The 22664-nt window shown below is 25.6% G+C and overlaps 7 protein-coding genes across 7 annotated transcripts in view; 3 read left to right on the top strand and 4 right to left on the bottom strand.

Annotated features, from left to right (window-relative positions):
* Positions 1-22664, bottom strand: part of LOC122850711 (uncharacterized protein PFB0765w) — a 27748-nt gene extending 5084 nt beyond the window's left edge. Inside the window, exons 1-7 of the mRNA XM_044149843.1 lie at positions 22520-22664; positions 20778-22448; positions 19763-20735; positions 18552-19300; positions 16896-18392; positions 16543-16821; positions 16174-16281 (exon numbers count right to left, since the gene is read on the bottom strand). Coding sequence (XP_044005778.1) covers positions 16207-16281; positions 16543-16821; positions 16896-18392; positions 18552-19300; positions 19763-20735; positions 20778-22448; positions 22520-22555 — 5280 coding nt within the window. The 5' untranslated portion in view covers positions 22556-22664 and the 3' untranslated portion in view covers positions 16174-16206. The remainder of the gene's footprint in view (positions 1-16173; positions 16282-16542; positions 16822-16895; positions 18393-18551; positions 19301-19762; positions 20736-20777; positions 22449-22519) is intronic.
* Positions 129-1610, top strand: LOC122850297 (histone chaperone asf1). The gene is made up of 3 exons (XM_044149458.1): positions 129-658; positions 740-855; positions 928-1610. The coding sequence occupies exons 1-3, from the start codon at positions 550-552 to the stop codon at positions 1312-1314; spliced, it is 612 nt and encodes a 203-aa protein (XP_044005393.1). The 5' UTR covers positions 129-549; the 3' UTR covers positions 1315-1610.
* Positions 1805-3569, bottom strand: LOC122850283 (cell cycle control protein 50A). Its single transcript, XM_044149432.1, has 4 exons — positions 3179-3569; positions 2254-3084; positions 2009-2174; positions 1805-1933 (listed from the first exon to the last, which is right to left on the bottom strand). The coding sequence occupies exons 1-4, from the start codon at positions 3228-3230 to the stop codon at positions 1888-1890; spliced, it is 1095 nt and encodes a 364-aa protein (XP_044005367.1). The 5' UTR covers positions 3231-3569; the 3' UTR covers positions 1805-1887.
* Positions 3631-5258, top strand: LOC122850280 (transcription initiation factor TFIID subunit 8-like). The gene is made up of 4 exons (XM_044149427.1): positions 3631-3870; positions 3966-4252; positions 4323-4473; positions 4559-5258. The coding sequence occupies exons 1-4, from the start codon at positions 3657-3659 to the stop codon at positions 5041-5043; spliced, it is 1137 nt and encodes a 378-aa protein (XP_044005362.1). The 5' UTR covers positions 3631-3656; the 3' UTR covers positions 5044-5258.
* LOC122850241 (alpha-aminoadipic semialdehyde synthase, mitochondrial) lies at positions 5110-8562 on the bottom strand. The gene is made up of 9 exons (XM_044149356.1): positions 8433-8562; positions 7880-8362; positions 7577-7802; positions 6462-7485; positions 6187-6378; positions 6065-6125; positions 5737-6000; positions 5285-5666; positions 5110-5225 (listed from the first exon to the last, which is right to left on the bottom strand). Exons 1-9 carry the CDS (start codon positions 8520-8522, stop codon positions 5110-5112), a joined length of 2838 nt encoding a protein of 945 aa, XP_044005291.1. The 5' UTR covers positions 8523-8562.
* LOC122850254 (general transcription factor IIF subunit 1) lies at positions 8737-11124 on the bottom strand. The gene is made up of 5 exons (XM_044149381.1): positions 10892-11124; positions 10438-10809; positions 10005-10381; positions 9077-9902; positions 8737-8983 (listed from the first exon to the last, which is right to left on the bottom strand). The coding sequence occupies exons 1-5, from the start codon at positions 10927-10929 to the stop codon at positions 8779-8781; spliced, it is 1818 nt and encodes a 605-aa protein (XP_044005316.1). The 5' UTR covers positions 10930-11124; the 3' UTR covers positions 8737-8778.
* LOC122850233 (cohesin subunit SA-2) lies at positions 11162-15781 on the top strand. The gene is made up of 4 exons (XM_044149334.1): positions 11162-11298; positions 11510-15543; positions 15607-15691; positions 15756-15781. Exons 2-4 carry the CDS (start codon positions 11561-11563, stop codon positions 15771-15773), a joined length of 4086 nt encoding a protein of 1361 aa, XP_044005269.1. The 5' UTR covers positions 11162-11298; positions 11510-11560; the 3' UTR covers positions 15774-15781.

The following is a 22664-nucleotide window of genomic DNA, read 5'->3' as shown; positions in this document are numbered from 1 at the left end:
AATTGTGATTGGACAATTTTTTAATCATTTGCCGCCAAAATTGAGTATAATATATAAAAGCCAATAACAGTTAGCCAATAAAAAGCTTATAAAAGCTAAACCTAACCCTGCATTTGTTGTTAATGTTGTTAAATGTTAATGGTGCCTTGGAGTGCCTTTGAGTTTATAAATTATAATAAATAAATACACAATAATACCTCTTATTATAAATTATTAAAAAAATATTTTGATTGTTAATCGAGTACACTTGCATTTGCCAATAAATCACATAATAATTGGTCTTTACAGTACCTATCTATATATCTATATTTATTTATTTATTTATTTGTAAAATTAATTCCACAACAACAACAACAACAAATTTATCATTGTATTTATTTATAAACTTATCTATATTTATTTATAAAATCAAAATTTATTGTTAAATTTATCTACAAAAAAACAATAAAACTGATTGATTGATTTGATCAGTCAGCCAACAAACAATAACGTCTCAACAATTGGAGTATAATTGTTTATTGATATTATTAAACAATAAATATACTAAAAATGGCCAAAGTACAATTGGCAAATGTTGCAGTTTTAGATAATCCATCACCATTTCGTAATCCATTTCAATTTGAGGTAACCTTTGAGTGTATTGAAGAATTGAAAGAAGGTAATTTATTTATTTATTTATTTATTATTTAATTGAATTTATTAATATTATTATTATTATTGTTATTATTATTATCAACAGATTTAGAATGGAAAATGATATACGTTGGTAGTGCTGAATCTGAAGAATTTGATCAAGTTCTTGATACAATTTATGTTGGGCCAATTCCCGAAGGCAGACACATGTTTGTCTTTCAGGTATTATTTTTTTTTTAAAATTTAAATATTTTTAACAATTTAAATAAAAAAAAATTAAAATTACATTTTCAGGCTGATCCACCAGATGTTAGTCGTATACCAATAAATGATGCACTTGGTGTAACAGTTGTGTTGTTAACTTGCTCATACAGAGGACATGAATTTGTCAGAGTTGGTTATTTTATAAATAATGAATATACTGATCCTGAGCTTCGTGAAAATCCACCAACTCAACCACAATTTGATAAAGTTCAACGTAATATACTTGGTGACAAACCACGAGTAACACGTTTTAAAATTAATTGGGATGATGGTGTTGGTTCATCAACATCAAATGGCAATCAGGATAATACCATGGAGGAAGATCAAAATACAACACACGAAGAAAGTAATCAAGATATTGCTTCATCTTCACTTGGTTTTACTGAAAATACACAAAATAGCATGGAAGTCATGTGATTCATCATTTAATATATATAAATATTTTTTTTTTTTTTTCTTTCTTTCATATTTAATATTTTGCCAACACACAGACACTCCATTTTACAATAAAATCATCATTTACATGTGTGTGTGTGTGTGTGTGTGTGTGAAAATAATTATATTAATATAAAATAAATTTTCTTTTCCATTTTCATAATGTTTATAAATATAATCATAATCATAATAATAATGATAATAAAAAAAAAATATTTTTCTGACAGTTGTTGTTACTATTATTATTATTATTATTACAGCGTGTACATACACAAGAAAAAAAAATAAATAAATAATGTTTTTTCTACTGAAATTAACTACATGTTGACAAGTTGATTATATTTTTATTTACATTTATTTTAATTATCTAATATAGGTATATACTTATATGTATTATAATAGAGTTACAATATCAACAATAAGAAACAGCAATACAATATTATTCATTATAATAATTGTGACAAAAAAATATTAATTTTAAATTGGTGCTGTATATTTTATTTTTTAGTCTGATGCTCATCCATTGACTTGTGTGTACATATGTGTAATTTTTATTTATTGATAAGGTGTATTTTGATTAACATTTATCATTTCATTTACACTGAAACAGAAAAAAATAATTATATATACTTAATAGGTAAAAATTAAATTAATAGGTAAAAATGATTATTATTACCTTTTTGAACATTTTATGTGTATTATCAAAAGAACAATACCCAAAACAATGCAAACACATCCAACAACAATATATGCTATTCCAAGAAAATTATTTTTACCACCAAGTAATGAAGTTGTACTGATTATTACTCTTTTTGTACCTTCAAATTCAGTAACTCTGTATGCTAAAAAAATAATAATATTATTATTATGATTATTATTATTTAATTGAATATTAATAATGAAAAGAAAATTTCAACAAACTGTAATCAATAAGTAGACGATAAGAGCCTTTTCTTAAACCCTGAGCAAATGGTGTGCCTTCAGTATGATTAACAAGACGATAAAGTTTTCTAAATGTTGGCAATGCAGCTGTTCTCATCCAGACAATTAAATCTTCATTTTGAAATCCATTATTTGATTCATCATCAGTATCCAATTCCCATATATTTTTTGTCCAATTTTTTGGCCTTGAAAAACCTTTAAATGCTTCTTGCAATGATGATGATCCTTGTGGATTTTTAAATTTAATATTTTTATCAGATGGCCAAGCAATGCCAGTTTTAATAAGTGGTACCTCAATTTCTTTATTATTTTTATCATCAATATAATTAAGACTTATTTTATCACTAAATAATGAATTTGCAATAGCTCCACATGGTGCTATTGGTTTATTATTATCATTATCATCATATGCAAATGGCTCACAATCACTTGATACAATATTACTCAATTTACCCAATAATTGATAGTCATCTCTTGATTTAACATATCTACGATGATTTTGATAAAAATTTGTTAAACCATAATATATAAATACATTTCCATCAAATTCAGTTAAATTAATTGGTATATCACATTGACATATTTCTTGGCCATTTGATTTATTGGCAATAACTTCTGAACATGGTGTATTATTTTTATTTGTACAATTTGTATAATCATAAGAAAATTCTTTGACTTTACTTGTATAATGTAATAGACCAATTCCAAGTGGTATAAATGCAAGACCAATTAAAAAAAAAGTTGGTAAAACGGTGCCTGCTGTCAATATTGGTTGCCATGCTGGAAGACGTTGCTGTTTAAAGGCACTATCTGTTTAATTCAATAATAAAAAAACTATTTATTTATTTGATTGATATTCAAATACATATGCCCAATTTAAATATTATAAATAAATTATAATTACCTGATGGTTTTTTTGTTTTTGGCATAGAGCTTGTCTCACTGATACTTGTCATGTTTTTTTTTTTTTTTTCTTCTTTTAATGACTCATATGACCAACAAAGTAGGTGTAGCTGCCATGTACAATATATATACCTATAGATTTTTGTTAATTAATATAATAATAATAGATTGATTTTATTAATTATATTAAAATCATAACTATTTATTTATTATTATTATTGTTGTTGTTGTTGTTGTTGTTTTTTTTTTTTTTTTTTTAAAGCAAAGAGTTGTATGTAATTAAATATTTTTTAACAACTTTTATAGGTAGATATAATATTATAATTGATTTTTTTTTTTTATAAATTGACAATTTGACATTGATATAGATAAATAGTAATAATAATAATAATAATAATAATAACAATAGATATTTATTTATTATTATTTGTTTGTCATCGCATAAAAGAGAAAGAGAGAGAGAGAGAGAGAGAACATTTATGGAAATCAGCCTGCATATAGTGCACACGTTTTTTTTTGTAAAGTTAGCTTTATTATTTTTTATTATCAAAAAAAAAAATATGGAGTCACAACAAACAATAAATACTCGAAGAAAAATATTAAATCATGTTGTTTGTAGTATTTTAGTAGAATGTGGATTTGATAATTGTGAAAAACAAGTACTTGAAACTCTCACTGAAATGATTCAAGCATGTAAGTCTATCTATATTTAAAAAAAAAAATAATTATACCTATTATAAAAAAAAAGATAACCTAATAATATGCTGTTGTTGTTGTTGTTGTTAAAGTTATTTTTGAAATTGGCGAAACAAGTAGGAATTATTGTGAATTATCTGGAAGAACAGAGCCAATATTAAATGATGTTGTGGTTGCTTTGATAAATCTTGGTATTAAAATTGATGGTATTGATCAATATGGTAAAAGATTAAATAGAACTGTATTACCACAATTACAACAACAAACACAATCAAAACAACAAAATATCCTAACTGCTGGACAAAAACAACCACATCCACAACATATACCAAATCATTTACCACCTTTTCCAGATCCACATGCCTACATTAGAACAGCTGTAAGTATTCCATTATTATTTATTTATTACATTAATTAATCTTAATATATATCCTTATTCAACAATATAGACACATAAACAACCAGTTACCGAGTATGAAGCTATTAGAGAAAAAGCTGCAGCACGAAAAAGAGATACTCAACGTGCATTAACTAAATTTTTTGCTAAAACTGGAGATTATCGTGATAATTTATTTTTAACTGAAGATAATGTTTATCAACGTATGTATATTATTTTAAATTTAAAATTGAAAATTGAAAATTGATAAATTAAAATTAAAATTTTAATTATCTATTATTTACACAGTGATTCCTTGTAAGCCAGAATTTCCAAGTTATTTATCGGCTTTATTACCATCAGATCAAGTATTTGAAACAGATCCCGAATTAGAATTTGGTCCTTCTCCAGTTAAAAAACCTAAAGAACAAATATCAAATGATGATAATAGTACAAATAACAATAACAACAACAGTAGCAACAATAAAGAAGACAAATTATTATCAACAACAACAACGACAACAACAACAACAACAACAACAGCAGCAGCAACTACAACAACAGCAACAACAACGACAACAACATCTACATCTACATCTACATCAGCATCATCATTAAAATCTAAAACAGATACACTTGATGCAATTGAAGAGGAAACAACAACTCAACAAGAAATTATTGACAATCCATATCTTCAACCTGGTAAAATACCAAAAAATAGATTATCACATATTGCCAATAATGGTTCATTTCATTTACAACAATATCCAAAAAAGGAATTAATTTTAGATTAATAAAAATATTTTATTTAATGAATTATTATTATTATTATTTACAAATGATTGTCATTTATGACATTATTAGTGCCATTTTGATGTTTCAAATGATTTAATACCTTCTAATCTCAATCTACTGAGAAGTGGACGATAAATATCTGGACTAAAAGGTAATATAACACCTCTTTGTTGTATTTCACCTGTTGATAAAATTAAATTAAATATAAAATTAATTTAAATTAATTATTTAATTAATTACCATCAAGTATCATTTTTGTTGCAAGAGCAACTGGATAACCAACAGTTTTTGACATTGCCGAGTAACCCTTTGAATCACCATATATTACTAAATTAATTCCTCTGTCTTCTTTTTTATTATCTGGCCATAAAATTCCAACATCATGACGAAGTATTATTAAATCTCTTTCATCATTTTCATATGATAATTTTTTTGATAAATAATGAGCAAGTGTATCCAATGGTGTATTAAATTTTAATACTGGATCCTCATTTAATAATCCTAAATCTTCAATTGCTTGCATTCGTTCTTCTGATTCAACACGATCAGCCAATTTACGTTTAAGATTTTCATAAAATATATCATCATTTAGTAGACCCAATAAATGACAAGTCAATGATCTCTTGAAAATGATATTAAATATTAAATAACAAATGAAATAAATGAAATAAATATATATATTTATATTATACCCATGTTATATCTGGTCCATTTGGATGAAGAATTGGATGTGGATTTGGATCAATAAGACCAAGATATTGAAGAGCTTGAATTGTATCAGTAAAACCTCGATAACGTAAAGTTCCCCTTAAAACTGTTGAGGCATTTGTTATTCCATATAAATCACGATAAATTGTACTATCACGATTTGGAAAACCTTCCAATGCAAAACCCGGTAAAAATTTAAGATCCTGTACTGTTGACATTAAATCACCACCACCAGCAATTTCAACAACCTATTTTTAAATAATAATTGTACAATTATTTTATGTTATATATTATATATATATATATATATACCTGGCCATTTCGATAATATTTAGCTGGTGATAAAGTATTTAATAAAGCACCACGTGGTGACCTAATAGAAAATATTTAATAAGAAATTTTATAGAGATATATTATATTTTTTTTTTTTTTACCAATTAAACATATAATGCAATTTATTTTTTGATGAAAATTCGGGTGCAGGAAGACCACCACACCATGAAATAAATGATTCAATTATTCCACCAGCTTGTTTAATATCATCAAAACATTCAAGAGCAAGTAAATGATCAAGTCCTGGATCTAAACCAATTTCATTGAGTATTGTAACACCAGCATTTTCTGCTCTATAATTAATTAAATAATTAAATTAATCACAATTATTAGAAAAATTTTTATAAAATGAAATGAAAAAAAAAAAAAAAATTACTCATTATGTAATGATTCAACATCATGATTTAAATAACTTGCTGTTACTAAATGTGTACATGTTTCAATGCAAGTTTTAGCAACAACATGATGTAAACCATATGGTAATAATGATACAACAACATTTGCTGAAGCAACAACTTCTTTTAATGTATCTGGTCGTTCAACGACATTTAAAAATATTGATTCAACACCAGGATAACGATTAGCAAGTGCATCAGCCTCATCTTTTAAATGAGAACAAACAATAACCTTGACATTTCTATCTCTATTTAAATATTCAACAACTGGTGCTGATACATATCCAGCTCCAAGTACAACAACTCTTTTAGTTTCATCTTTTCCATTATCTGATGTTTTATGTTTGCTTCTATTATTTTTATTAAGTTGTCTTAGCTCTTGTATATATTGAAAATTATTTGTTAGCTGTCCATTTGATGTTATAAATGCACCATAAACAGCTTGTGTAAAATTATGTTCTTCAAGCATTTTTTTAGCATCAGATTGTATTATTTCAATGGCATAAGGATAAAGTAAATCACCAAAAAAATCAGTTGATTCTTTTGGTAATTGAGTTGGCATATTATCAATTGAACAAACCAATACACCAGGTCCTTTAAATGATTTTGTATCTTTATTTCTATCAGCATCATATAAACAAAATGGTGTATCAATTGTTGTACATTCATTCATAAATTCAATACTACCACCTGGATCAGCAGATATATCACATATTGCAAGCATACGATGTGGTAAAGCTGGTGCACCAACACTTATTGGTAACCATGGTGTATTTGCTGGTCTTAATAATGATTTTGCATCTGGTATTGTTAATAATTTTGGTGAATCAACAGCCCAATAAATACCATTTATTATAACTGATGCATATGGTGCTATTTTTTGACTAAATGTTGATGTATATAATTCAGGATGTTTATCATATTCATCTGGATCAAAACCACCATCTTCTTTTCTTTCTAAATGATGTATTCTTCTTATTTCACAACTATAAATTTTATTAGTATCTGCGTATATAATATAAATTATTATTATCATAAAGTCATACGGGTTATCATAGTTTTATCATTATAAAGTGATAATAATATATTAACAAACCACCATGTTCAGCAACTTTTCTTAAATTCTCTGGATCAACATATTCGTGTGGTAATTCTTGAAATACTTCTTGACCTCCTTGGCTGACATTGCCACTACCAGTAAATACAAATGTCAATGGACCAATTGATTTTGGCATTGCACCAAGTGCTATTTCATATCCAGCATCACGTATTGCTTGACGTGCCATTGCTGAATCTCGATAATTATGTGCTGGTCCAATATGCTTAATATAAATATTTATTTAATTAAAAATTAAAAGTTACTTATTATTAAAAAATTATATTTTTTATATAGGTATACCATAAAAGGTGTATGATGACCTAATGCTAAAAGTCTTAAACCAAGTCCATGAAGTATATTAACCATTCCAGCAACTCCAGCATATTTACCAAATGCCACAACTCTTTGGCCATTATTATCTGTTAGTTTTTCATAATCTAATAAACGAATATTTTTTTCTAAAATAGCATCAAGCATTGGCATATTTGCCTCTTGTGCTTTAATTGTATGTGAAAAAAAACAATATGTTTTATTTGATATAAGCTGATCAACAGGCACTTGTTTAACACCAAATATAACTGATGCCTCACTGATGTCTTCTTGAAGTTGAGCACCAGCATTTAAATATGCTTGAGCTGGATATGCACGTCTATTACTTGGTTGAACAATTACTTTTGCACCAGCACGAATTAATCGACGAACATTTGAAGGTGCTAATGGAGCTCTTCTTTCCCATACTGATTGATCCTCTCGTCTTATTGCTATTGTTTTACCTTTTAAACTCTGCACATACAAATTGTTGTTTGGTATTAAAATTTATTTATTTATTTATTTTATTAATATAGGTACTTACGATATTTGTTTTAATAGGTATTGATGTATGCATTGAATAATTACGAAGACAAAAAAATTTTTGACTCAATTTCAATAATAATATTTGCATTTTATATAATTTATATAATTTATATAATTTATTAACACACAACAAGAGCTAAAGCATTAATGAATGAGATTAATATGACAATATCTCTTTTACTTGAAATAAATTATGATAAAAATTATTTTATGCAAAACTTGAAAAATTACAAGAGGGGCTCAATCAATTAATCATAATAATATTAAATATAATTTTATTTTATTTTATGTTGTTTTTTTTTTTAAATGAAAATACAATAATAATAATAATAATAATAAATTTTTTATCCTTTTAGTGATAGATACATTTTGTGTTGTATCATTTGTTTTGTTGGATTAATTTTTTTAAGTATTTGAGTCATGGTTTGGACCAATTCATCCGAGGTCATACCAGTTTTTTTAGATTTAAATTTCTGCAACAATTCAGTTGTTGTCATGGGTTTTCTGGTAAGATAACGTCGTACTGCTTCCTCAGATATTCCTGATTCACTAAAATAATAATAATAATAATAATACAATTATTAATAATTAAATATTTTCATTTAAAAAAAAAAAAAAAAAAAAAAAAAAATTAATATTAACCTTGATCCTGAAATACTTGATGATGTATTTACAACTGACACTGACAATGGAGCTGAAGTTGTTGATGATATTGTGCTAGTATTATTATTATCTGTTTTAATTTTTTTAGCTTGTGATGATGTCTCAGATGACAAATCATTGTGTTTACGTTTATTTGCAGAATCATTGATTATTTTATTTGCATTTGTATTTGTACTTGATGAACCTGATACTATTGGTGTTGCAGATCTTGAATTTTGTGTACTATTTATTTTTTTAGAATCTTTAATTTTATTATCTTTTTCTTTTTGTTTTTCTTTAAGTGTTGAAATTTCTGGATCTGTATCAGAATCACTTGAAAAATCACTTGATGATTGTTTAACACCAGGTTGTTTTTTTGAATTTTTTTTACTTTTTTTCTTTTTATTATCTTTTCTTTTGTCGGAATCTTTACTGCCACCACCACCAGTTTTATTACCAGTACTAGTAGTAGCAGTAGTAGTAGCACCACCACCACCACTAGTTGTTGTAGAAGAACCAACAGCAGTCAATGAACCAATATTACCAGCATCAGCCTTATCTTTAGCATCATCATTATCCTCGTCATCAATATCATCAATAGCATCTGTTTTATTATTTTCTTCATCTTCATCTTCGTCGTCAGATCCAATTAAATTTCTCAATCCATCTTCTTCAGAAACACCCTTGTATTGTTTAAGTTGTTCTTTTTCAGGCTCTGAATCAGATGAATCAGATATATAATCACGTTCTCTTCCTTCTTCATCACCATCATCACTGTCTTCAAATGCTTCATCATCAGATGTATTTTTCTTTTTTTTCTTTGCAACTATATTAGATAAAAAAAAAAAAGAAAATTAATAATAATTAAAATAAAATAAAATATACTTATAAAGGTATATTTGTTTTTTTTTTTTTTTCAAGTACATACTTTGTTTTCCTTTGTTTTTCTTTTTTTTATCAAAAGATTTATCTTCATCATCTGAATTTTTTTTTTTTTTCTTTTCATCACCACTAGCAGTAGCAGCATCATTCTCATCATCATCATCATCATCGTCATCATCATTATCACTCATTAATTCATCCATATCAGATATTTTTAAATCTTTTTCAAATTTAGTGCTTTTAATTTTTTTACCATTTTCAATTGGGCCTTCATTACCATCTTCATTGCCCTCTTGTTCATTTTTACAACGATGACGAACCATCAAATTATAATAATTTAATGTTTTAATACCACGACTAAATTCATGTTCAGCTTCTTCAGCACTCAGAGTTTTGTATCTTTGAATTGGTTGAAAATTGTACCTAAATAATTATTCAATTAATATTATTTAATTTAATTTAAAAAAATAAATTATTACCATTCTTGAATAGGAAAAGCTTCAATTGCATTGCCAGGAGCTTGAGTAAAAACATAGTATGATGTATTTTCACTGATACCACCTTCTCTAATACCCTTGAATTTTTTACCAGTTTTACCATCAGATTTAAGTATCCATGGTTGATTATCTGGTTTATATTTTTTACTGTTTATACCAAATTTTTTACGTCTAGCTTCTTCTCTTGCATCTCTACCAAATTCTGAACCAGCACCAAATTTTGGCATTTCCTCATCAAATCCCTTGTATTCTTTCATATTATTTTCACGTTCCATTTTTGTTGAGCCCCATTTTGTGAAATCCACGTTCAATGTTGCATTGAATCTCATAACATTGTATTTTTTTTTTGAACTCCTATAATTTAATAATAATATTAATAATAATTAATTTATGGTTAATTAATGTTAAATATTGTAATAGTATTAGTAATAAGTACTTGGGAACTCTGATGCTGAACTCTTGAGTATTACTCATATTTTTTCAATTAAATTATTACAATTATTTTTAAATAATAAATAACTAAAAGAGTCAATAACAATTAATACAATTAAATAATTATTGTTAATTATATTGTAAGTTTTAAGTAGTTCAGTACAACATGTGTGACCAACGATAAATGTGATATGAAAATAAACGAAAATCGCCATTCGATCAACGTCGATGTATAGAGAGAGAGAGAGGAGAGAGAGACGAGAGAGAAAGGGGGGAAAGTAAAAAATAAAAATGGCTTCCTTGACTGTGTAGTGTTTTCCCGCCGTTATGCATTAATAACAAACAAATATTAAAAATAAATATCTTTACTTGTGACAAAAGAAAAAATTGATTGTTAAAAATTAAAACCAGGTTAGTATACATAATATTAATAACAATACATACAACAAATTTATTGTGTCTCAGCCGTTAGCACACAGTATTGTTTGTTGTTGTTGTTGTTGTGAAGATTGTCAATTTTTAATATTTATTTATTTATTTATTTATTTATCTATCTATTTGTCTGTTGTGTCATAGGTACACTTGAAAATAAATAATAATTATTTTCTTTTTCTTATTTTAGATTATATACATTTGAAAATAATAATAATAATAACAACAAACAATCATCAAAATGCATCGTCGTGGTGGTAAAAGAATTAGAATGGATGATCCAGTGCCACCAGAGTATCAGGAACCAATGACTCCAATGACACCAATGACACCAATGACACCGATGACACCAATGACTGACAATATGAATACTGATCCACAAGAAACATACAATAATCCATATGCAGTTTATAATCAGGGTTCACAAACACCAGCACATACATCAATGGGTGATGAATATTCAGCTGATACATATAGTTCACCAAGTACATCACAACAACAACAACAACAACAACAACAAGAAATTACACCAGCAAAAGAAACAACAACAACAACAACAAATGATGATAATCAATTTGAACAACCAATGACACCAGCAGTTGTATCATCAAATATGAGAATAACACGTAATACACGTGCACGTTTACGTGGTGGTACTGTTAATCAACCAAAATACAGAGAAATTGATAATGATTTTCCAACACCAACAGCACCAGCATCATCATCATCAACAGCAGCAACAGCAACAACAGCTGTAATAAAACAACATAAATTTGGTGCTGGACGTGGACGTGGTAAAAAAATACAAAATAATAATAGTAATAATGCAAATATAAATATAAATACAAATACAAATACAAATACAAATGTTAATTTAAATACAAATGATGATATTAATAATGGTGGTGGTGGTGGTGGTGATGAAGATAGTCTTTATAATGTTATTCGTCATAATCGTATGTCATTAACAAATATTGTTGATGATTGGATTGTTAAATATAAAATGAATAGAGATAGTGCATTATTAATGTTGATGCAATTTTTTATAAATGGTAGTGGTTGTAAAGGACATATAACATCTGAAATGCAAGAACACATGGAACATGTATCAATAATACGTAAAATGACTGAAGAATTTGATGAAGAAAGTGGTGAATATCCATTAATAATGACTGGTCAACCATGGAAAAAATTTCGTGCAAATTTTTGTGAATTTGTACAAATACTTGTACGTCAATGTCAATATTCAATAATATATGATCAATTTTTAATGGATAATGTTATATCATTATTAACTGGTTTATCTGATTCACAAGTACGTGCATTTCGTCATACAGCAACACTTGCTGCAATGAAATTAATGACAGCACTTGTTGATGTTGCATTAATTGTATCAGTTAATTTAGATAATACACAACGTCAATATGAAGCTGAAAGACAAAAAGCACGTGAAAAAAGAGCAAATGATAGACTTGAATCATTAATGTCAAAACGTAAAGAACTTGAAGAAAATATGGATGAAATTAAAAATATGTTAACATATATGTTTAAATCAGTATTTGTACATCGTTATCGTGATACATTACCAGAAATAAGAGCAATATGTATGGCTGAAATTGGTATTTGGATGAAAAAATTTCATCAAAATTTTTTAGATGATTCATATTTAAAATATATTGGCTGGACATTACATGATAAAGTTGGTGAAGTTAGATTAAAATGTTTACAAGCATTACAGCCACTTTATGCATCTGAAGAATTAAAAGCTAAACTTGAATTATTTACAAGTAAATTTAAAGATAGAATTGTTGCAATGACACTTGATAAAGAATATGATGTTGCTGTACAAGCTGTTAAACTTGTTATATCAATATTAAAACATCATCGTGAAATATTAACAGATAAAGATTGTGAACATGTTTATGAATTAGTATATTCATCACATCGTGCTGTTGCACAAGCTGCTGGTGAATTTTTAAATGAAAGATTATTTACACCAGATGAAGAGGCAATTGCTGGTATTAAAACAAAACGTGGTAAAAAACGTTTATCAAATACACCATTAATACGTGATTTAGTATTATTTTTTATTGAATCAGAATTACATGAACATGGTGCATATTTAGTTGATTCATTAATTGAAACAAATTTAATGATGAAAGATTGGGAATGTATGACTGATTTATTATTAGAAGAAGCTGGTCCAAATGAAGAATCACTTGATAATCAAAAAGAAACATCACTTATTGAATTAATGGTATGTTGTATTAAACAAGCAGCAACTGGTGAAGCACCTGTTGGACGTGGACCAACAAGAAAACAATTATCAGCTAAAGAACAAAAACAAGTACAAGATGATAAACAAAAATTAACTGAACATTTTATTGTAACATTACCATTATTATTAGATAAATATCGTGCTGATCCAGAAAAATTAGCAAATTTATTATCAATACCACAATATTTTGAGCTTAAAACATATAGTAAATTACGTGAAGAAAGAAATTTAGAAAGTTTACTAGAAAAAATACATATTATTGTTGAAAAAATGCATGATGATGATGTACTTGAAACAGCTGCTAAAACATTAGAAGTTATGTGTCAAGATGAACCATCAATATTTACAAAATGTGATATATCAAGATCAACATTAATTGATTCAATTGTTAATAAATATAAAGAATCAATTGATGAATATAGAAATTTAATTGAAGGTGCTGAAATACCAGATGAAGATGAAATATTTAATGTTGTACAATCATTAAAAAAAGTATCAATTTTTTTTAGTTGTCATAATATGAATCATTGTGGTATATGGAATTCATTATATAAAGATATACAAGATGCCAAGGATATTACTAAAAAATTTCCAGATAAAGCTATTAAATATTCAATAAGTTCATGTTTTTTTTCAATATTATGGGGACAACATTATATTATGGAAGAAAAAGATATGGGTACACGTGGTGAAGATGAAACACATGAATTACATGAAAGATTAAATATGTTTATGGATTTAATGAGACATTTTATTATTGGTAATGATAATGTTAATGATAATGATAAAACAATCAATAATTCAGCAATATTACGTGAAGAAGCATACAATACAATATGTGATTTACTTGTTGTTTTTTGTAATCAATTATCAACAAATAGTAATCCTTTACTTCATAAACTTGTTTATGAGCCTGATTTATCAATGCAAAATATGTTAAATGAATTTATACAAGAATATGTTTTTTGTGAAGAACAAGATAATCAACATGATGAACATTCAAAAATTGAAGAGTTACATAAAAGAAGAAATTTTTTAGCTGGTTATTGTAAATTAATTGTATACAATATGATACCAACAAAATCAGCAGCAGATATATTTAAACATTATGTTAAATATTATAATGATTATGGTGATATTATTAAAACAACACTTGGTAAAGCTAGAGATATTAATAAAACACATTGTGCATTGACAATGCAACTTAGTTTAAATATACTTTATAATGAAATTGCTGAAACACAAAAAATTGATAGAGGTTGTCCAGAATTATTGGCAATTAAAGAACTTGCTAAAAGATTTGCTCTATCATTTGGTCTTGATGCTGTTAAAAATCGTGAAGCAATAACAGCACTTCATCGTGAGGGTGTATTATTTGCAATAACACCACCAGATGGACAAGAATTAGATCCAACTGGACCACCACCAAATTTACCATATCTTGAAATACTTGCTGAATTTACAAATAAATTATTAAAACAAGATAAAAAACTTGTATTAAATTTTTTGGATAAAAGATTACAAGCTGGTATGCCATCATCACGTGGTGAAGATTGGCAACCTTTATTGTTGTATAGAAATAGTTTATTACACGGTGAATCTGATCAAGTACCAGTAACAAGTAAAAGAGCATATACTAGACGTAAAAAAGATCAATTAGCTGAAGAAGAAGAAACAGAAGAACCTGAAGATGGATCAGATCATGAATTTACAGGAAAACAAAAGAAAAAAAGAACACCCAAAAAAAATACAGCAGCTAATGCTGGTAAATCAACAAATCCAAAATCATCATCAACAACAACAAGAGCAAACTTTTTTGATTCTGGTGATACAACAATGGCTAATCATTTATCTCCAACTCACACTAATGATGAACTTTCAAGTCCATTGCATCAACACGAAATGGACAATCAATTTCAAGCAATGCAAATACAAACATCAAAAGGGTAAATTATTTATTTAAATATTTAAATATCCATTATTAATTATTATTATTATATTTTATACAGAAAAAAACATCACGAGAGTTTTGAGACAAAAGAACTTCGAAGAACATCCAGAAATTCTGGAAGATATGTACGAGGCCAGTACAATGTAAGTATCATCATCATTTTTTAAATATTATTTATTGATAATTATTATATTGTTGTTGTTACAGGAATCTGATTCAGAGTAAAAGAAAAAGAAAAAAAATCAAATATTTTTTCAACAAAAACAAAAAAAAAAAAAAAAATCTATTTACTTATAAACTACTACTCTATTAATAATAATAATATTTTATAATTTTTTTCTTTTTTATTTCATCTCATTTTCTTTATTAAAAAAAAAAAAAAAAAAAACAATTGTCACAAAAATTATAAAATTATTACCTCTTTTAAATTTAAGTGATTAATTATCATTATTATTATTATTTGTTACGACATGTCGTATTTGAAAAAGAAAATTGAAATTTTTACTTTAATAATAATAAAAACAATAAAAACAATTTTTGTTATTTGATTTTTTATTTTTTTTAAAAAAAGTTTAAAAACATTTCATTTTATTATAATAATATTTAAATATAAAAATAATAATCATGATGATGATGATGATGCAGCCATCAAGCAAAATCACAAAGGACGATCATGGCTACGAGGTTTTCTGAATAAATGACTGAGTCGCCGTTTAGGTGTGACAGGTGCATTCTGTAATACATAATTAACAAAGTACATGTATTATTTATGTGATATATAACTAAATAACAAATAATAATTAAATGACAATTTATTCCACAAAAATAAAATTGTATTTACAATGAAATGACATATATCTTCTAGATGGATAAAATCATAAAAAATAAATGAAGCCATAATAAATAGAGAAAACAAAATTAGCCAAATGATATTTTTGCAAGCTGTTAACATAGTGTTGTTGTTGTTGTTGTTGTGGCTGTTATTGTGGCTCACCTCATCTTGACGTTTTGATAATGATGCGACACCAAAAAAGTCTTTAAGACGTTTTGGTGTAGCTGTTGTTTTTTTATCATTACGTTCTTTTAATACTCTTGAATTTGGACTTTTTAATTCATTGCCTTGTAATGATAATCTACCACCATTTTTACTTGGAGTTGGTGGTCCAGGACGTTTATATGATGTTTGTGTTCTATCTTTTTTTTTAATTTTTTGACCAGGTAAAAGACTCTGACTAAGACTGTCATTAAATACATCCTCAGTTATTGGTCCATTCTAAAAACAAAAAATATAATGATTATTGATGAAATATAATAAATAAATAAATAAATAAAATTAATTAAATATACCTTTATGTCTTCTTCGGTAACTTGAAGAGAATGCATAAGACTTTCAGCAGCATATGATGATTTTAAATGAGGTTTACACATTGAATTTCTCATTCTAAGTTCACTCAATCTTTCAAAATCTGTACTATAATCAGATGTTTGAAATCTTCCTTCTTTTAAATCAGTTAAATAAACATTATCAAATACTTCTTCTTCATCTTCAGCTTTAAATGCATTACCCATAGCTTGTATACTCTTGACAGATTGTCTTCTTGATGTTTCTGCTGCTGCTGCTGCTTCATCTTGTTTTTCTTGTTTAATTTCTGGTATATAATCAATATTTTTAAATTCAAATGATTCAGCTTTATCATCATAGCTATTATTAGCTTGTTCAATTGGTGATGATGATACAAATTTTAATTGAAGACGTTGATATTTATCTTGTATTTCTTCAAGTTTAGCTAATGCTTTTTCTTTTTCTTTAATTTCAACAATTAATTTTTCACTAACATCCCAAGATTTAAATGATAAACTTTTATTATGTTTTGAGTATCTTTCAATGTCTTGAGTATATTTTTTACACTGTTGTTCCATTTTAGCTTGCATTGATTTAGTGTTTTCTAATATAGCTTTTTCTTGTTCTTGTTTTAATTTGGTCATTTGTTCATTGTATGCTAATTTCATTTTTTGTTTAATTTTTTCTAATTTTTCACCATACTCAATGTGTACTTGTGTTAACTTGTCATTAAATTCATCATTGTTATTTTGTTGTTTTTGTAATTCATCTTTTTCATTATTTAAACATTTTATTTTTTCATTTAATTGTTGAATTTGTATTTTTAATTTTTCAATTTCTGATTTATCAAGATTTAATAATGACATTTCAGTTTTAAGTTTTTTATTATCTGATCTAATGTCATCAATATTTTTTTCTAATTTTGAATTTCTTAATCTCATTGAATCTAGCTTGTCTTTCATTTCTTTTTTTTCTTTATTTAATTTTTCTTCACAATTTTGTTCACGTTTAATTGTACCAGATTTTAAATTAATTTCATATGAACTTGAACAACTTTTAAATTCTTTAATTTTTAATTCAATCATTGCAAGATCATTCTCAATATCGTCATTATTATTATTATAAATATTATTTATTTCATTTTCATAATGTAGCTTTTCTCGATTAATTTTATCATCATCGACATTCATTGGAGCATCATTATTAATATTATCAATAATCCATGTTAGTGTACTAGTTAAAATATCAATAAATGATGTTGAACTCATTGACAAACGATCATGTATATTATTAAATAATTTATCTTGTTCAATTTTAATTGATTCAAGATGTTTCAATTCATCACAAGCTGATAAAGTTGTAGTTAATATATTTTGTGTATCTGATGTTATTGACAGCCATGATTTTTTTAGCAAACTCAATTTTTCTTCAATATTTTTACGACTACTTATGACTTTGTTAATAATATTTATCAAATCACAATTATTTCGAGATAAATTTGTCAAATAATCATTATATTTTGCTAATTTATTTGTCAATTCAAGTGAATTTAATTTATCATTTTCATTAGATACAATTATTTCTTCACTTGATTCAAACATTTTTATAATATTATTTAATATTTCTGTTAAATTATCATTATCATTGTCATCATCATCATCATCATCATCATCATCAAATTTAATTTGTAACAATTGTTGTTTTTTATTAGACAAATCAATTGGTACATTTTGTCCTTTTAGTTGAATAATTGAACAGAGTATTTTTGATAAATCCATCAATTCACAAAGATTGCTATTTAATTTTAATATTTTATTTTTTAACATATGAATTTGTTGTTGTTCATTTTCTAAATTTAATTTATATTCATTTTCAATGGTTTTTAATTTTTCTTGATTAATTGCTGTCAAAGCAATTGATTCTTCAATTAATTTGTTATTTTTTTCTTTTGCAACGTCAACTTCATTGATAAATTGTTTTTCAAGATTATCAAATTCATGTTGTTTGGCAGTAAGGGCCTTTGATTGTGTCTCCAATATGACATCTTGACTAGATCTTATTTCTTGTAAATTATCAATGATACTTTGCATTTTCTCTTCACTTATATTTTTTTCATTAATTATATTTTTCATTTTCAACTCAAGATCAATATTCATTTGTTGAATTTTATTATTTTTATCATCAAGATCATTTGTCAATTTATCAGTATTAATTTCTAGTTGATTTATTTTTTCATAATTTTCTTTTAATGTCGAGTCTAATAGTTGTCTTTGTGTTTCTGATTTTTCAAGTAAATTAGCTTTTTCACATAGCTGATCTTTAACACATTTTAAATTATTAATAATAATATTTTTTTCATCAATTATATTTTTTATTTCCAACTCAAGAGTCTTGAGCTTTTCTTCTTTTTCTGTTGAATTTAATTTTTCAATTTCAAGGTCTTTTTTAATATCCAACAATTGTTCAATGTTTTTATTTAATTCTACTTCTTTTTCTTTATTTAATAACAACAAATTATTATTGCCTTCAATTAATTCTTCAACTTTATTTATTTTATTTTTTAATTCCAACTCTAGAGTTTCATATTTATTGGATAATAAATTATAATTATCATTGTAACAATCTCGTTCTTTTTCTATCCCTGATATTTTAATATTTAAATTTTCAATTTTATTTACTAGAGATTCATTAGTTTTTAAGATTTCTTGATATTTAATTTGAATATCTTGATAATCAGCATCAATAATTTTTAATTTTTCATATTCTAATGTTATTGATGATAATTTATTGTCAATTAATGATTTTTCATCAACAAGAATTTTATAATTATTTTTTTCTTTATCCAATTCATTATTTTTATTATTAATTTGAAGCTGTAAATTTTTGAGTTCATCATTATTCATTTCTAATTTTTCTTGTGTTGTTAAATTTTGTTTTTCCAATTCAATATATTTATTATTTAATTTATTATAATTTTCAGTGATTTCAATTATTTTCCCCTGACTCTCTAATAATTTGTCATCAAGTTTAATTGTTTTATTTTTTTCTAATGACAGTTGATTTTCTAAATGATTTTTTTCTCTATTAATATTATCATGATGTACTTTTTCATTGGATAATTGTATCTTTATAGAATTGTACTGATCATCAAGTTCTTTTATACGTGATTGAGCAGTTGATGCTAAATCATTTATTTTCACTGATGCCTCTTGATAGTCTGATGTCAAGTTGGCATATTGTGTTTCAAGTTGTTGATATTTTAATTTATCCTGTTCAATGTGAGCTTGTAAATCTTGTAATTTATATGTTAAATCAGTTGTTTCAAGATTTTTACTTGACACAAGATGTTCTAAATTTGCTTTTTCAGTAACTAATTTAATGCAATTTTCATGTTCTTGTGTCAATTGATTTTCAAGATTTTCTTGAAATTCTTTGAGTCTTGATATTTCAGCAGTAGCTTCAGTATTAATATTACCAAGTTTTTCACTTTCACATGTAAGAAAATCAATTTTTTCCAATGAATTTTCATACTTTGTCTCGTATTCTTTTGATCGTTCTTCAAGTTTATTAATTTTTTTATTTGCATTATCAATATCAATATCTAATTTTGATATTTGAGAAATTAATGTAAGATTTTTTGCCTCAACTATTGATAAATTTGATTCAAGATCTCTTTTTTGTTTTGACAGTTCCATGATATTATTTCGTTCTTGTTTTAATTGACTTTGAAGTTCATCATTTAACTCGATTAATTCAAGTAATTTAATTTCTTTTTCTTGAATTAATGTGCTTTGATTGATTTTATAATTTTCCATTTCTATTATTTGACTATTTAGATTTTTAATTATTACATTATTATCATCAATAGTTTTTGATGATAATATCTCCAATTGATCTTTTTCATTTGTCAATTTATTAATTTTTAATTCAAAATTTTCCATCTCATTTTTAAACTCGAATTTTTGTTGATTTAATTGTGTCTCTAATTGAGCAATTTGTTGTTGATAATTATTTAAATTTTCATTTAACTTTAGCTGATCAATATTCATTTGTTGAATTTTATTATTTTTATCATCAAGATCATTTGTCAATTTATCAATATTAATTTCTAGTTGTTTTATTTTCTCATAATTTTCTTTCAATGTCGAGTCTAATAGTTGTCTTTGTGTTTCTGATTTTTCAAGTAAATTAGCTTTTTCACATAGCTGATCTTTAACACATTTTAAATTATTAATAATAATATTTTTTTTATCAACTAATAAATCTAGCTGTTTAATTGTTTCTGAATGTTCAAATTCTTTATTTTCAAGATTAATCTTCATATTGTCATACTCAATAGCTTGTACATTAAATAATTCTTGTGATTTATTAAATTCATCACAAGTTTTTAATGCCTCTTTAAGTTTAACATTGACATTGTCCAATTGTGTTTGAAGTTTAGCTGTTTCTTCCTTGGCTTCTTGAAGTTGAATATCAATAATTGTGCTCAATACCTCAGATGTATTGAGACTTGATGTTGGTGATATTGCTCTTGGCATTTGATCAATCTCAAAACTTTGATCAGCATCAAATGTACATTTTTGCATATTATTAATATGAGATCTTAACTCTTCATTTTGGGCTCGAAGATCTAGTAATTCATTGTTTTTTAATTCAAGTTGAATATTCAATAATTCTAAATTTCTTTGACATGTATTTGATTTGTCTTTTAATGTTTCATTTTGACGTTCTTTGGAAATTAATTTTTGGTTCAAATCTTTTGTTTCATATTGAAGTTGATCCAGCTCATCTTTTAGCTTTGAATTAAATAATTCAAGATTTTCAATTTCTTTAGTTAAACGTTGTTCTTTGTGTTGTTCTTGTTTTTTATTTTTTCTTGCTGATTGAGGTGTCATTAATTTTGATTTTTCAAGCTTAATTAATTTGATCTCAGCTGTTTTTTCATCAAGTTTTTTTTGTAATGTTATTAACTTGTCTTCTTGAATTTTTAAATCTTCAAGTAAATCTGTTTTTTCAAATCTTTCTGTTTCTAATTGTGCTTTTAATAATCTTAATTCACGAGTTCTTTCATTAATAATACGATATTTTTGAGCTGATTGTGCTGCTGGTGAGGTAAAAAAATTTTTTAATGGACGACATTCTCTGGGTGTCAATGAAGTTGGTGTCTTTGGTGTTGCATCACTCATTTCTAAAATAGTTGTCATCATAATATCTGGTGTTATACTTTTACCAAATGGTAATATAACTTCAAGAAATTTTTTAATATACACTTGAGTATCATTTTTTAATGTACACATTGGACGATGAAATGATACTTTTTGTGATGCAGTCAAAAGTAATAATGAACTAATATAAACATTATTATTTAATATGTCACTTGTATACTCTATAAATTCAGGATATTCATTTTTAATAAATTTTTCAATTAGACTTGATGTCTCACAAGAAGTAGCATCATCATAATAATTTATTTGAGATAGTAATTTATTGTAAAATGCCTCATCTTGAAGCTCATCAATGTCACTTATTGTTTTATCATTTATCTCCAAACAATTTATCTAAAAATAATATAATTTATATATTTTTTATAAATAAATAAATAAATAAATAAATAAATATTTAAACTTACCCATTCAATAATAACACTAATCCATGAATCCATCATGAATTTTTATGTTGTTGTCACAACTCACAAACAATGTCAATTAATTAATATAAACAAATATATATATAAACCAGTTATTTTTATTGTTATCATTAATCAATTAATATTT

The sequence above is a fragment of the Aphidius gifuensis genome, linkage group LG2 (assembly GCF_014905175.1).
Source record: "Aphidius gifuensis isolate YNYX2018 linkage group LG2, ASM1490517v1, whole genome shotgun sequence".
In the NCBI taxonomy this organism is placed as follows: domain Eukaryota; kingdom Metazoa; phylum Arthropoda; class Insecta; order Hymenoptera; family Braconidae; genus Aphidius; species Aphidius gifuensis.
Note: the sequence above shows the minus strand (reverse complement) of the source record. Positions and strands in the feature narration are given on the sequence as shown.